This window comes from Grammomys surdaster, unplaced genomic scaffold (assembly GCF_004785775.1).
Source record: "Grammomys surdaster isolate TR1022 unplaced genomic scaffold, NIH_TR_1.0 168, whole genome shotgun sequence".
Classification (NCBI taxonomy): Eukaryota; Metazoa; Chordata; class Mammalia; order Rodentia; family Muridae; genus Grammomys; species Grammomys surdaster.
In genome coordinates this window covers 8,573,271-8,587,388 of record NW_021604616.1, presented here as the reverse complement: position 1 = coordinate 8,587,388, position 14,118 = coordinate 8,573,271, and the positions used below count along the sequence as shown (strand labels likewise).

The 14,118-nt window shown below is 39.6% G+C and overlaps 1 protein-coding gene across 2 annotated transcripts in view; it reads left to right on the top strand.

The window, feature by feature from the left end:
- Positions 1–364: 364 nt before the first annotated feature.
- Clvs2 (clavesin 2) overlaps positions 365–14,118 on the top strand; it is a 100,438-nt gene continuing 86,684 nt past the window's right edge. The window contains exons 1-2 of one of the 2 annotated variants that reach the window (XM_028766486.1): positions 365–949; positions 1,848–2,360. In XM_028766486.1, the coding sequence (XP_028622319.1) occupies positions 1,972–2,360 (389 nt within the window). In that variant the 5' untranslated portion in view covers positions 365–949; positions 1,848–1,971. The remainder of the gene's footprint in view (positions 950–1,847; positions 2,361–14,118) is intronic. The other variant, XM_028766487.1, reaches the window with a different exon arrangement.

Sequence of the window (14,118 nt, the reverse complement as noted above, 5' to 3'; positions counted from 1 at the left end):
TCCCCAGGAGAGTTACCTTGGAACCTCTGTGGGCTTTCTTAAAATTAAATAATCTCTGCGTACAAAGAAAGCAGAAAATACACGTTTTCATACCCCCCTTGTCCATCAAAATTATCTACAGGAACCAGAAAAGGTTTATTCATCCTCAATTAAGGAGCAAAAGCAAGGGCTACTCTATCCCACACTCCCGGGTCATGCACACAAAGGGTGGGCGAGGGGCGTGGGGATGCTATGAGGCCACAGCTGTCCCTCCAGACCAATTGGAGCCGGTCCTGGCTGGGACCTGGGGACATAGAGCTGGCTGAACTTGGGGCTCGGGATATTTGAATACCTCCCAAATTGCAGTCATACCCCTAAGAGGCAGAGAGAGAAGCGGAGTGCGTGCGCGAGCGCTTACAACGCTTACGTCGTCGCTAGGAGCTCTCTTCTGGGATAATCAAGAGTTGGGCTGAGCCGGATCCTCTTTTAGCAGCAGCCGGCTCAGGAGTAGCTGCGGCAGCTGCAGGGGCGCGCGGGACCCAGCGGCTCTGGGTGCACTGGAACAGCCTGTGCGGGCCACGCGTACCACCTCTTGGGCGCACAAAGGTAAAGGCGGCTGCAGCCCTCGTGGCCTGGTTCGTCCAGGGGTTTCCATCCCCTCCCTTCTTCCCCTCTCGAAGGCGAAAATGGCTGGGCCGGGCGAGGACCTGGGGCAGCAGAGGTTCTAGCTCTGCCAGTCCCCACCCTTTTGCTGACAGAGGCGGGCTGTCCTTGGATGAGGTGGCTGAGGCTGCTCCCCGATGAATCCTCAGGAGAGTCTCAGCCACCATCTCTCTTCGCTTGCTCCATCCCTCTGAGAGAAGTTGACGCTGCTGTCGCCCCCACCCCCGCCACCACCTCCGCGGAAGCCAGGGCTGATGGATGCCGGGGAGTGCCGCATTGCTTAGCGTCTCTGTCTCCCGATTTGCTGGTAGGAACTGACTGCTCTTTCTTTCTGGCTTTGGGGGGCTATAGGAAAGATAGAGACATTTTTATTTCGTGCTCTACAACTCCCTACACCCACCCTGGTTTTGACATCTTTGCTCCCAAAGAGGTTTCTTCCTGTCCTTAGCATTATCCTCCACTTCGTTGCCAAGTCCCCTGAAATAAAGGGAGAGACTAGGCAGAAGTTGGGGGCGGGGATGAGTGTGAGCCCACGCCCCAGTCAACGGTACCCCAAACCCAGCTGGAGCCTTATGAGGTCACGCTGTGTGGGAGAGGTGCACTATCTGCAGTCTCCCCTAATTAGATATTAATAACCTAAAGTAGAAATCACACAACGACATCCTATAAAAAATAGCATCTTTGAATAAGCAGAGAGAAATGAGCTTCTTTCCCTTCCTCTTTCTCTCGCTTTCTGCCAAATACACTCCCTCCCTGCTTTGGATCTCAGAGCTGAAGAACCACCTTATTATTAATCAGAATTCTCATCTTTATCTGTGGCAGGCACATCCTTCAGCAGGGACCGAAGCAGACTCACAGTGCTGGGGCTGAGATGTCCATGGGGGTTGTTTTCTTTACATCTTGCAAGACAAGAGAAGACAGAACCAAGACTCTAAGCACCCATGCTAGTTGGAATTAGGATTTCTTTCCTTTTCTTTTTTCTTTCTTTCTTTCTTTCTTTCTTTCTTTTTTTTTTAAATTCAGAGTGGTAAAGGACAGGAGGCAGGCTTGCAAGGCCTGTCCAGAGGCTCACTTGTAATGAGAGGCATTGTTTTTTAAGGGGTGCTGGGGCAAGAAGTTTAGACACTCTCCAGAAAAGCTGTGGGGAAAAGCAGTAGCAACAGGGTACTTGACTTAAAACACAAGAGGAACCATTTCCTGTACAGGAAAGGAAGCAGACAGCAGTGAGGAGAACCGGAGGCCAGAGTGTGGTGTGGAGGTGACAAGTGCCAGGTATATTGTTGGACACACAAAGAGAGTCAAAGTGGACAGCTTGGTTACAAGGGGACAATGACTCATTTGCAAGCTGGTCTCTCTCCTGAGACCTTGGAGAAAGCTCGCCTGGAACTCAATGAGAACCCAGACACTCTGCACCAGGACATCCAAGAAGTAAGAGACATGGTCATCACTAGGCCGGACATTGGCTTTCTGCGCACAGATGATGCTTTCATCTTACGCTTCTTGCGGGCCAGGAAATTTCATCACTTTGAGGCTTTCCGCCTCTTGGCTCAATACTTTGAGTACCGGCAGCAGAACCTGGATATGTTCAAAAGCTTCAAGGCCACTGACCCTGGAATCAAGCAGGCACTGAAGGATGGCTTTCCTGGGGGCCTGGCAAATCTGGACCATTATGGGAGGAAGATTCTAGTCCTTTTTGCTGCCAACTGGGATCAGAGCAGGTAAATCTTGAATCCCAAAGTTTACTTACCATCTTTTGACACTTTTTTTTTTATATAATTTATTCTGAGGAGTTTTGTAGTGTTGCACTTTCAATGCTTTTGTTTATTTGGCTGATGCCGGGAAGAAGGCAAAGGGAAAATGGAACTCATAGTGAGCTTTGGGTGGGCTCCTTTGACAAGTGCTTGCAGTTTTTTCTTTTAAAACTCTTTCTTCTCTAGCAGTTTCTTCTCATCCCTATGTGCTCCCAAGCCATATTATTAAGCTGAGAATGAAACCACACGACTACTAAATAAAGCTTTTAAAAATGAGGAGAAATTGAGACAACGTTTCCTTTCTTCTTCCTCAAGAAATCCTTAGTCTGTCGTTATTCATCAGAATCATGGTCATAATGGCCGTCACCACCTTTCTCTCTCCCCAGTACTGATAGTTTATCTCCTTCAAACAGCCTCATGCTTAACCAAGAGCAGACAGTTTTATTGCTTGGGAACTTTTCTGCTCGGTGATGTGTAGATGAAGGCATAATACAATACGTGTCACTTCAATAAGAAGGAAGAGTTGTACCCTCTGTCACTGAGCACGCTTAGTGACACTGAAAATAAAGGCTGACTAGTGTTCCTGTTCGATGCCTGTCACAAATCTGAAGGATATGCTTCCTGTCTGATATGATTTTTCATCTTTTTCAGAGTGGAAAACTTAAATATCCATCAGCTGGTAGACTCTACAGTTCAGTTGCTGCTTAGTAGAAGATAAATACTACTCTTACTTCCTTGACTTTAGGAAAAAATGCAGACAGTGGTATTTCTGTATCCTCTTTCACAACTATTTTCTGACTGTAAGACACAGAAATTATAAAAGGCACTTGGGTAAGATGGTTCCCATCTATCACAAAGTTAACCATATTTCACAGTATTTACAGAGCTAATTGTTAAAGCAGTTGGTGTCTTTTTAGTTCTGTGAATTTGTGTGTGAGTCTGTGTCTTTGGATGCATCTGGTTAGTTTAAACTATTTCTTGAGTGATGTAATTGACTTCTGCAATCAATGAGAGAACTAGGAGCTCTAACAGATTTTTCAGACAAATGTCTGAGAGTATTAGCATGCAAATGGATATTTTAATAGTTTTCTCCTTTTTTATTGGTCATACTTTCTTATAATTATAGGTTGAGCGTTTCAGCTGATAATTTTTCCTAGTAAATATAAAGACTAAGTATTATATGGACGCACAGACAGAATTGCTTCTGGAAGTCCTTTGGATCTTATTTTTTAAATTTTATTTTTTCACTGGGTTATTTTATTTATTTACAATACAAGTGTCATCCCCTTTTCCCATTTCACTTCCCTAGAACCCCCTATCCTATCCCCCCTCCTCATTTTTGCTTTTATACCATTTTAATTACATGCATCCATTAAGGTCAATTCTAGGTTGAGGATCTAGCAATACAATAGATGCAATAGTCAAGGAACAAGTAAGAAAATAAATACAAATAGTCAAAGAACAAGCAAGGCATTAAACCAAATTACATGAATACTCCCATGATCACTGTTTCTAAGGGCTTATCAGGATGACCAAAGTATCTGAGCCTAGCCCAAAGTCATTTTTCATGTCTGAAGCCTAGGTCCTTGTTCTAGCCTAAAATTTTAAATCCTGTCTGAAATTACTTCTTTATTTTAGCCTAATATTTAGATTCCTGCCTGAGATTACTTCTTTTTTCTAGCCTAAGATTTAGATTTCTACCTGAAATTACTTCTTTGTTTTAGCCTAATGTCATATTCCTGCCTGAAGCCTACTTCCTTGTCCTTGGTCAATGTCATATTCCTGCTAAGCAGCCCAATTCCTCGTTCTTGGGTCATGTCAGATTTTTGCCAAACAGCCACAAAGGCTCTCTGTCTCTCCCCCCTTTTTATTTCATAAACAAGACTGAGCATGTCTTACATAATTCTGACAAGAATGCCTTCCTTACTCATCATGGAATATGCATTATCCAAAGCATGCATTTCTGTCTTAGGTTGGTAAGGCTCTGTGCAGAAGCTAACCCATCCTTGGCTTGTCAGCTTGTTAATTTAATAACTTTGTCTGGGGGTCTATTTTCAGGTTCAAGTCATGTACATTGGCTGCCAACATGTGATGTTGTTAAAGAAAAGCTTTAATATGATGGGCAGAAATAAAAGTACTCCCAGGACAAAAAATGGCTAGCAAGATCAAGCTATATATGCCATTCTTGAAGCTTGACCAAAATAGAAATATTGACATAAGGCCATGGATAATTTTATCAGCAGTATCTACTGAATTAACGCTCAGCAGAAAGCATTCTTGAAATTCATAAGCTCCCTATGTATCCTTAAAACATCCAGAGAGGTGTTAAAATTATGCTAAGTACACTGCAAGTGTCTTTAAACTTCTTCCTAATTATAATGACTACCACTGTAAATTTTAGAACTCACATGAATCCAATGGTATATGGCATGACACTTGAGATGGCTCCCTACCCTTAAATTCTGAACTTCCTTCAATATTTTGAATAAGATAAAGAACATCAATCTGTTCTTCCAAATGCCTATCTAAATCCTTTTGTATATTCAACACATCAGTAACATTTTTTGCTAAATGATTAACAAGAGTAGCTGTCTTAACTTCTTGTGTCACAGCAATTGCAGAAGCAGTGGTACTAGCAATTAATGTAATTCAACCTGTTATAGCAGGAATAATGTACTTATTTCTTCCAGTACTTCCAAGCTATATTTTGAATACCAAGATTTGTGATACTCAGAGCACTACAACAAAGCTGGTTGATATTCCTCCACAACTGACATGCCAGATTTGAAAACACAAGCACATTTAGAAGGTGTACAATCAATGCAACTTACATTAAATACTGTAGAAGAAACAAAAGTATTTTTAACTTGACAATTAAGAGTATTAACACATGTGCTAACACCTGTTTGAAATCCAGACTCTGCCCCAACTTTATCTTTTGCTAACATAACATCATAGAGAACTGCAGCTAATTTCCAAATATGTCTCTGAAAATGTCCAGAACCAGACATCCAAATGAAGACTGTTATTTCCAATATTGGATTGATTTCTAGACCAGTCCATGATTGAGTCTAAATAACTGGTCACCTTTAATAACAATACAAGAGTCATTATAACTTCTCTTTTTGATTCTCTGTTTCACAAGGTCTAAGAACTTGAGGCAAGGCAGCTTGTCCCATCAGGGCTATAGGTAAGCAATGATGGGTCGGGAACATATGTCCAATACAACTTTCCAGTCACCATTGTCAGGGCAGTCAGCAAGCTCACAGGTCAGTATCATTCTTTGTCTTGACATCAGCCTGTGTCACCCTTTGCTCTGGTGGCCACCATACTCCTTCAGCATCCTGCAGAAAAAACACAAACATGCCCTCTTCTGCATATTTAATACCTGATTGGGATCATACCTTATGCCAGCCAGTGAGTGGATCCTTCCTTTTCACCTATGGGTAAATATGCCTAGTTCTAGAGCACCATAGACACTCAGCAGAAAGTTCCTTGACATCCAATTTTTTTCAAAAAAAATTAAAACAAACAATAAAAAGAACATGATTTAAATAAATTTGTGGTATACAGGAATATATCTCCCCCCTTTTTATTTTATGAAGATATTATTTTAAAGTTCCATGGGCCCGTTCCACAGTCTCTTGTCCTTGACAATTATAAGGAATCCCTGTAATATGGGTAATGCAAAATTGCTGCTAAAATATGTCAAATACTTGACTGCAATAGCCAGTTTCATATTTTGTTTGTTTGTTTTACTTTCCTCCTCCTCCTCCTCCTCCTCCTCCTCCTCCTCCTCCTCCTTCTTTTTTAAATTATTGGGTACTTTATCTAAATTTCAGATGTTATCCCCCTTTTCCCATTCCACTGCCCTAAGAAACCCATCCTCCTTCTTCTAATTTCTATGAGAATGTGCCCTCACCCAACCATCCACTCCCACCTCCTCATGCAATGGACTGCCACTCTCTGGGGCATCCATCCTTCAAGAGACCAAGGCCCTCCTCTCCCACTGATGCCTGACAAGTCCACCCTCCTCTACAAATAGAGCTAGAGAAATGGGTCCCTTCGTGTGTGTTCCCAGGCTAGCTGTTTAGACCCAGGGAGCTCTTATTGGTTGGTATTGTCACTCTCCTCATGGGGCCACAAGCCCCTTCAACTCCTTCAGTATTCTCTCTAACTCCTTCACTGGGAACCCTTTGATCAGTTTGATGGTTAGCTGTGAGCATCCACCTCTGTATATGTCAGGATCTGGCAGTGCCTCTCAGGAGACAAGTATTTCAGGCTCCTGTCAGCATGTACTTCCAGACATCCACAACAGTGTTTGAATATGGTGATTGCATCTGGAAAGGATGTCCAGTGGGGTAGTCTCTGAATGGTCTCTACTCCAGTTTCTGCCCCACACATTGTCTCATATTTGCTCCTGTGAGTATTCTTTTACTCCTTCTAAGAAGGACCGAAGCACCCACACTTTGGTCTTTCTTTTTCTTAGACTTCATGTGGTTTGTCTGTGAGTTATGAGTTGGCTATTGTGAGATTTTGGGCTAATATCCACTTATCAATGAGTGCATACCATATGTGTTCTTTTGTGATTTGGATGCCTCATTCAAGATGATATTTTCTAGTTCCATCTATTTGCCTAAGAATTTCATGAAGTCAGTGTTTTAAATGGCTGAGTACTATTCCATTATGTAAATGTACCACATTTTCTGTATCCATTCCTTTGTTGAAGGACATCTGTTTTCTTTCCAGCTTCTGGCTATTACAAATAAGGCTGCTATGAACATAGTGGAGCATGCGTCCCTGTTATATGTGGGAGAATCTTTTGGGTATATACCCAGGAGTGGTATAGCTGTGTTCTCAGGTAATGCTATGTCCATTTTTCTGAGGAACTGCCACACTGATTTCCAGAGTGGATGTATCAGCTTGCAATCCCACCAACAAGGAAAGAATGTTCCTCTTTCTCCACATCCTCACCAGCATCTGCCATCACCTGAATTTTTGTTCTTAGTCATTCTAACTAGTGTGAGGTGGAATCTCAGGGTTGTTTTGATTTGCATTTTCCTGATGACTAAGGATGCCAGACACTTCTTTAGGCACTTCTCAGCCATTCGAGTTTCCTCAGTTGAGAATTCTTTGTCTAGTTCTGTATCCCATTTATTAATAAGATTATTTGGTTGTCTGGAGTCTAATTTCTTGAGTTCTTTGAATATATTCGATATTTGCCCTCTATTGGATGTAGGATTGGTAAAGATCTTTTCCCAATCTTTTGGTTGCAGTTTTGTCCTATTGACAGTGTCCTTTACCTTACAGAATCTATGCAATGTCATGAGGTCCCATTTGTCAATTCTTGATCTTAGAGTATAAGCCATTGGTGTTCTGTTCAGGAACTTTCCCCCTGTGCCCAGGTATTCGAGGTTCTTCCTCACCTTCTCTTCTGTTAGTTTCAGTGTATTTGGTTTTATGTGAAGGTCCTTGATCCACTTGGACTTGAGCTTTGTACAAGGAGATAAGAATGGATCAATTTGCATTCTTCTACATGCTGACCTCCAGTTGAACCAGCACTATTTTTTGAAAATGTTGTCATTTTTCCATTAGACCCTTTTAGCTCCTTTGTAAAAGATCAAGTGACCATAGGTATGTGGGGTCATTTCTGGGTTTTCAATTCTATTCCACTGATCTTCCTGCCTGTGTTTGTACCAGTACAGTGCACTTTTTACCACTATTGCTCTGTAGTACAGCTTTAGGTCAGGGATGGTGATTTCCCTAGAAGTCTTTTGTTATTGAGAATAATTTTCCATATCCTGTTTTGTTTTGTTTTATTCCAAATGAATTTGGAAATTGCTCTTTCTATCTCTATGAAGAATTGAGTTGGAATTTTGATGAGGATTTCATTGAATCTGTAGATTGCTTTTGGCAAGATGGCCATTTTTATTATATAAATCCTGCCCATCCATTAGCATTGGGGAAATCTTTCCATCTTCTGAGATCTTCTTTGATTTCTTTCTTCAGAGACTCGATGTTCTTGTCATACAGAGCTTTCATGTGTTTGGTTAGATTCACACCAAGGTATTTTATTTCTGACTATTGTGAGGGATGACATTTTCCTAATTTCTTTCTCAACCTGTTTATTCTTTGAGTAGAGGAAGGCTACTGATTTGTTTGAATTAATTTTATATTCAGCTGCTTTGTTGAAGTTTTTTTTATTAGGTTTAGGAGTTCTCTGGTGGACACTTTGGTGTCACTTAAGTATGCTATCTTATCAACTGCAAATAGTGATATTTTGACTTTTCCTTTCCAATTTGCACCCCTTTGATTGTCTTTTGTTGTCTAATTGCTTTGGCTAGGACTTCCAGTACTATATTGAATAAATACAGAGAGAGTGGGCAGCCTTGTCTAGTCACTCATTTTAGTGGGATTGCTTCAAGTTTCCCTCCATTTAGTTTGATGTTGGTTACTGGCTCTCTGTAAATTGCTTTTACTATATTTAGGTATGGGCCTTGAATTCCTGATCTTTCAAGGACTTTTACCTTGAAGGGACATTGAATTTTGTGAATTTTGTCAAATGGTTTCTCAGCATCTATTGAGATGATCATGTGTTTTTTGTTTGTTTTTTTTTTGTTTTTAGTTTATTTATATACTGGATTACATTGATGAATTTCCATATATTGAAACATCCCTGCATTCCTGGGATAAACCCTATTTGATCATGATGGATGAATCTTTTGATGTGTGCTTGGATTTGGTTTGCAAGAATTTTACTGAGTATTTTTGCATCGATACTTATAAGGGAGATTGGTCTCAAATTCTCTTTCTCGGTTGTTTCTTTGTGTGGTTTAGGTATGAGTGTAATTGTGGTTTCATAGAATGAATTGGGTAGTGTTCCTTCTGTTTCTATTTTGTGGAAGAGTTTGAAGAGAATTGGTATTAGGTCTTTCTTGACTGTCTGATAGAATTCTGCACTAAAACCATCTGGTCCTGGGCTTTGTTTGTGGAGAGACTTTTAATGACTGCTGCTATTTCTTTAGGGCTTATGGGAGTGTTTACATGGTTTATCTGATCCCGATTCAATTTTGGTACCTGATATCTGTCTAGAAAATTGTCCATTTCATCCAGATTTTCCAGTTTGGTGAGTACAGGCTTTTGTAATAGAATCTGATGATTTTTTGAATTTTCTCTGTTTCTGTTGTTATGTCTCCCTTTTCAGTTTTGATTTTATTAATTTGGATACTGTTTCTGCGCCCTCTGGTTAGTCTGGCTAAGGATTTATCTATCTTGTTGATTTTCTCAAAGAACCAGCTCCTGGTTTTGTTGATACTTTGTGTAGTTCTTGTTTCCACTTGGTTGATTTCAGCCCTGATTTTCATTATTTGCTGCCATCTACTCCTCTTGGTTGCATTTACTTCTTTTTGTTCTAGAGATTTCAGGTGTGCTGTCATGCTGCTAGTGTATGCTCTCTCCAGTTTGTTTTTGTAGGCACTTAGAACTATGAGTTTTCCTCTTAGCACTGCTTTCATTGTGTTCCACAAGTTTTGGTATGATGTGTCCTCATTTTTATTACATTATAAAAAGTCTTTAATTTCTTTCTTTATTTCTTGCCTGACCAAGTTATCATTGAGTAGAGCATTGTTCAATTTCCAGTTGTTTGTGGACTTTTCATTGTTTTTGTTACTATTGAAGACCAGCGTTCATCTGTGATGATCTGATAGGGTGCAAGGGATTATTTCCATCTTTTGTATCTGCTGAGGCCTGTTTTGTGATCAATTATATGGTTAATTTTTGAGAAGGTACCATGAGGTGCTGAGAACAAGGTACATTCTTTTGTTTTAGGTTGAAATGTTCTATAGATATCTGTTAAATCCATTTGGTTTATAACTTCTGTTAGTTTCACTGTCTCTGTTTAGTTTCTGTTTCCATGATCATTCCATTGGTTGGAGTGAGGTCTTGAAGTCCCCCACTATTATTGTGTGAGGTGCAATGTGTGTGTTGAGCTTTAGTAAAATTTCTTTTATGTATGTGGGTCCCCTTGTGTTTGGAGCATAGATGTTCAGAATTGTGAGTTCATCTTGGTGGATTTTTCCTTTGATGAGTATGAAGTGTCCTTATTGTTCTTGATAACTTTTGGTTGAAAATTGATTTTATTTGATATTAGAATGACTACTCCAGCTTGTTTCTGGGACCATTTGCTTAGAAAATTGTTTTTCAGTCGTTTACTCTGAGGTAGTGTCTGTCTTTGTCACTGAGGTGTATTTCCTTTATGCAGCAAAATTCTGGGTCCTGTTTAAGTATCCAGTCTGTGAGTCTATGTTCTTTATTTGGGGAACTGAGTCCATTGATGTTAAGAGATATTAAGAAAAAATGATTGTTGCTTCCTGTCATTTTTGTTATTAAGGTGGGATTATATTTGTGTAGCTATCTTCTTTTGGGGTTGTTGGAAGAGTACTTTCATGCTTTTTCTAGGTTGTAGTGTCCCTCTGTGTGTTGGAGTTTTCCATCTATTATCCTTTGTAGGGCTAGATTTGTGGGAAGATATTTTGTAAACTTGGTTTTGTCATGGAATATCTTGGTTTCTCCATCTATGGTAATTGAGAGTTTTGCAAGGCATAGTAGTCTGGGCTGGCATTTGTGTTCTCTTAGGATCTGTATCATATTTGTCCAGGATCTCCTGGCTTTTATAGTCTCTGGTGAGAAGTCTGGTGTAATTCTTATAGATCTGCCTTTATATGTAACTTGACTTTTTTCTCTTACTGCTTCTACTATTTTTTCTTTGTTTTGTGCATTTGATGTTTTGATTATTATGTAACTGGAGGAACTTCTTTTCTGATCTATTCCATTTGGTGTTTTGTTAAGTTTCTTTTATGTCCATGGGCATCTTCTTGGGTAAGTTTTCTTCTATAATTTTGTTGAAGATATTTACTGACTCTTTAAGTTGGGAATCTTCTCTCTTATACCTATTATCCTTAGGTTTGTCCTTCTCATTGTGTGCTGAATTTCTTGGATGTTTTGGGTTAGGAGCTTTTTGCATTTTGCATTTTCTTTGACAGTTGTGTCAATGTTTTCCATTGTATCCTGTGCAGATGCGATTTTCTCTTCTATCTCTTGTATTTTATTGGTGATGCTGCGTCTATGACTCCTGATCTCTTTCCTGTGTTTTCTATCTCCAGGATAGTCTCCCTTTGTGATTTCTTTATTGTTTCTACTTCCATTTGTAGATCCTGGATGGTGTTGTTCAGTTCCTTCACCTGTTTGGTTGTGTTTTCTTGCAATTCCTTAAGGAATTTTTTTGTTTCCTCTTTAAGTGCTTCTACCTGTTTACATGTGTCCCCCTGTATTTTTTTAAGGGAGTTTTTTATGTCCTTCTTAATGTCCCCTATCATCATCATGAGAAGTGATTTTAAATCTGAATCTTGCTTTTCTGGTGTGATGAGGTGACCTGGACTTGCTATGTTGGTAGAACTAGGTTCTGATGATTCCAGGTAACCTTGGTTTCTGTTGCTTATTTTCTTGTGCTTGCCTTTTGCCATCTGGTTATCACTAGTGCTACCTCCACTCACTGTTTCTGACTGGAGATTCTCTTTCCAGTTATCTTGCTTGTGTCAGAACTCCTCAGAGTCCAGCTGTCTCTGTAATTCTGTGATCCTGAGCTCTTGGGTTGAAGAGCTCCTTGGACTCAGGTTGCCTCTGGGATCCTGAAATTTGTAGATTTCAAATCTACAAATACTGATGGGCAGTGACACAGATACACAGTTATCTTCATTTTCAGGATATGGGCACTCTGATCTTTGTCTTGAAATAGAAGAAAAGCAGTCTCTCACAATGTCATGGCCTCCCTATTCATCTGAGACTGGATCTTCTCTTTCTACACATAGTATCATGGCTTATCTTACCTGACACCTGTAGAAGTCTTCAATACCCTCTTTATATGATACCTTGGTAATATTGCTCTGTTAGCTGTACACATCACATACCATCTTCTCTATTCCTTGCCTCTTTCATGCTTTGTGACTAAGGTGCTCGTTCTCTTCTTTCCCTCGTCTTGACAATCCCAAATCACCCGAGTTCAAGAATTCTGCATGTCTGAGCTGAATTCAGACCATATCTCTTGAATTGAGTAGCTATTTTAAAAATGTAATGTTTTATGCGAAGAAAAGGCAGAGTATTGATAATTCTACAGGGAAATTCCAGAAATTGAGAAAAATCAATAACTCATAATTGAAGGAAAAGGGATCATATTCAATTCTCTAAGTAAAGAGGTAAAAGGAGAATGTGTAATGTTTTTAAAAATGCCTACTCTAAAGAAAGTTAATTTGGTAACAGAAGCAGCTAAACTAGTGTAGAGAGACCCAAAATGAACCAGAGTTCAAATAAAAGTTACACAGTTTTTACTAAAAAATTTAAGTGGGATTTATCTGTGAAGAATTTTCTCCTCTGTTGAATAAGGAAGAAAAGTTTTGGTGTTCTCCAGAATACTGGTCCCATAAGTGTATATTAGAGGCAAGCATAAAGTAGTGATTTTTCTACTACAATATAGCACAGGTTAGTTTGGACTTATACAGAATTGAACCACTTCCAAAAACTTATGAGACATGGAGTCATCAAGAAGCCTGCAAAGCACAATATTTGCAGTATTACCATTTTATAATAAATCTAATGAACTCAAAATTCTAAAACGTCAAAATGACTTTTTGGCTTTGGTCTGTGGGTTCTTTTAAAATGGACCAGAACAGGCTCAAATGATTGGTGGATTTCATTGATCAGGCTGTACTTTGGAAGATTCACATAAATTTGTCTCCTTTTGTTCAGGTCATCTGACATAATTTCTGAAAATAGAAGTAAACACAAGGAAATTATAAGCACCATTAGACTGCCACAGTCCTTCCAGTACCCCAGATATTACTTGCTTCATTTGCTTCCTCAATGATAGTGCTGTACTTAAGACTCAGTAGAGAAATTCAATTTGTTCACCTGCCTTTGTCAAGAGTTGGAGGATAATGATCTATGGAAGAGATAGCTTCCTGTAGAAGGAAAGCTTGGTATGACAGAGAAAAGCAGTCTAGACCTCAGATCATAAGAGCTAATAATATCTGAGAAGGAGAAATTCATAGATAAAACCTGTGGAGATATCTCAGTGTGTAAAAGCACTAGCCACAAAAGCATTGTAAACTTGACTTTGAATTCCAGGCTCAATGTAAAGGCTAGACACATAGCCTGTGCCTCCTAGGCTCTTATTTTGTAGGAATATGATATAAGTGAATCCTTGGAAGCTTGTTGTACACAGTGGTATAATTACAAAATCCCCATTTCAAACAAGATGGAAGATTAGGACTGACACAAAAGGCTGTGAATTCTGACTTTTATTTATGTCTGTACAGTGTACATACAAATTTGTACACAGATATACATACACACAGAGACACATATACACATATGTGATGAGAGAGAGGGAGAGAGAGAGAGAGAGAGAGAGAGAGAGAGAGAGAGAGAGAGAGAGAATTCTTCCATGGATGGACAATATTTATGAATGAAATTTTGTCATATGAAATATAAGATGTCAGATTCTGAGTTGACTTGTATATTGTCAGTTAGCTTACTACTAATACATTTTTAGGTTGTAACAGGCTTATGAAGTTCTTCTTTACATTCCAAATGGTCACTTATCTGGAACCTAGCTGAGTCATTGGAAAACAAATATATGACAGTGGTGATTCAAAGTTGTCATGATGACTGA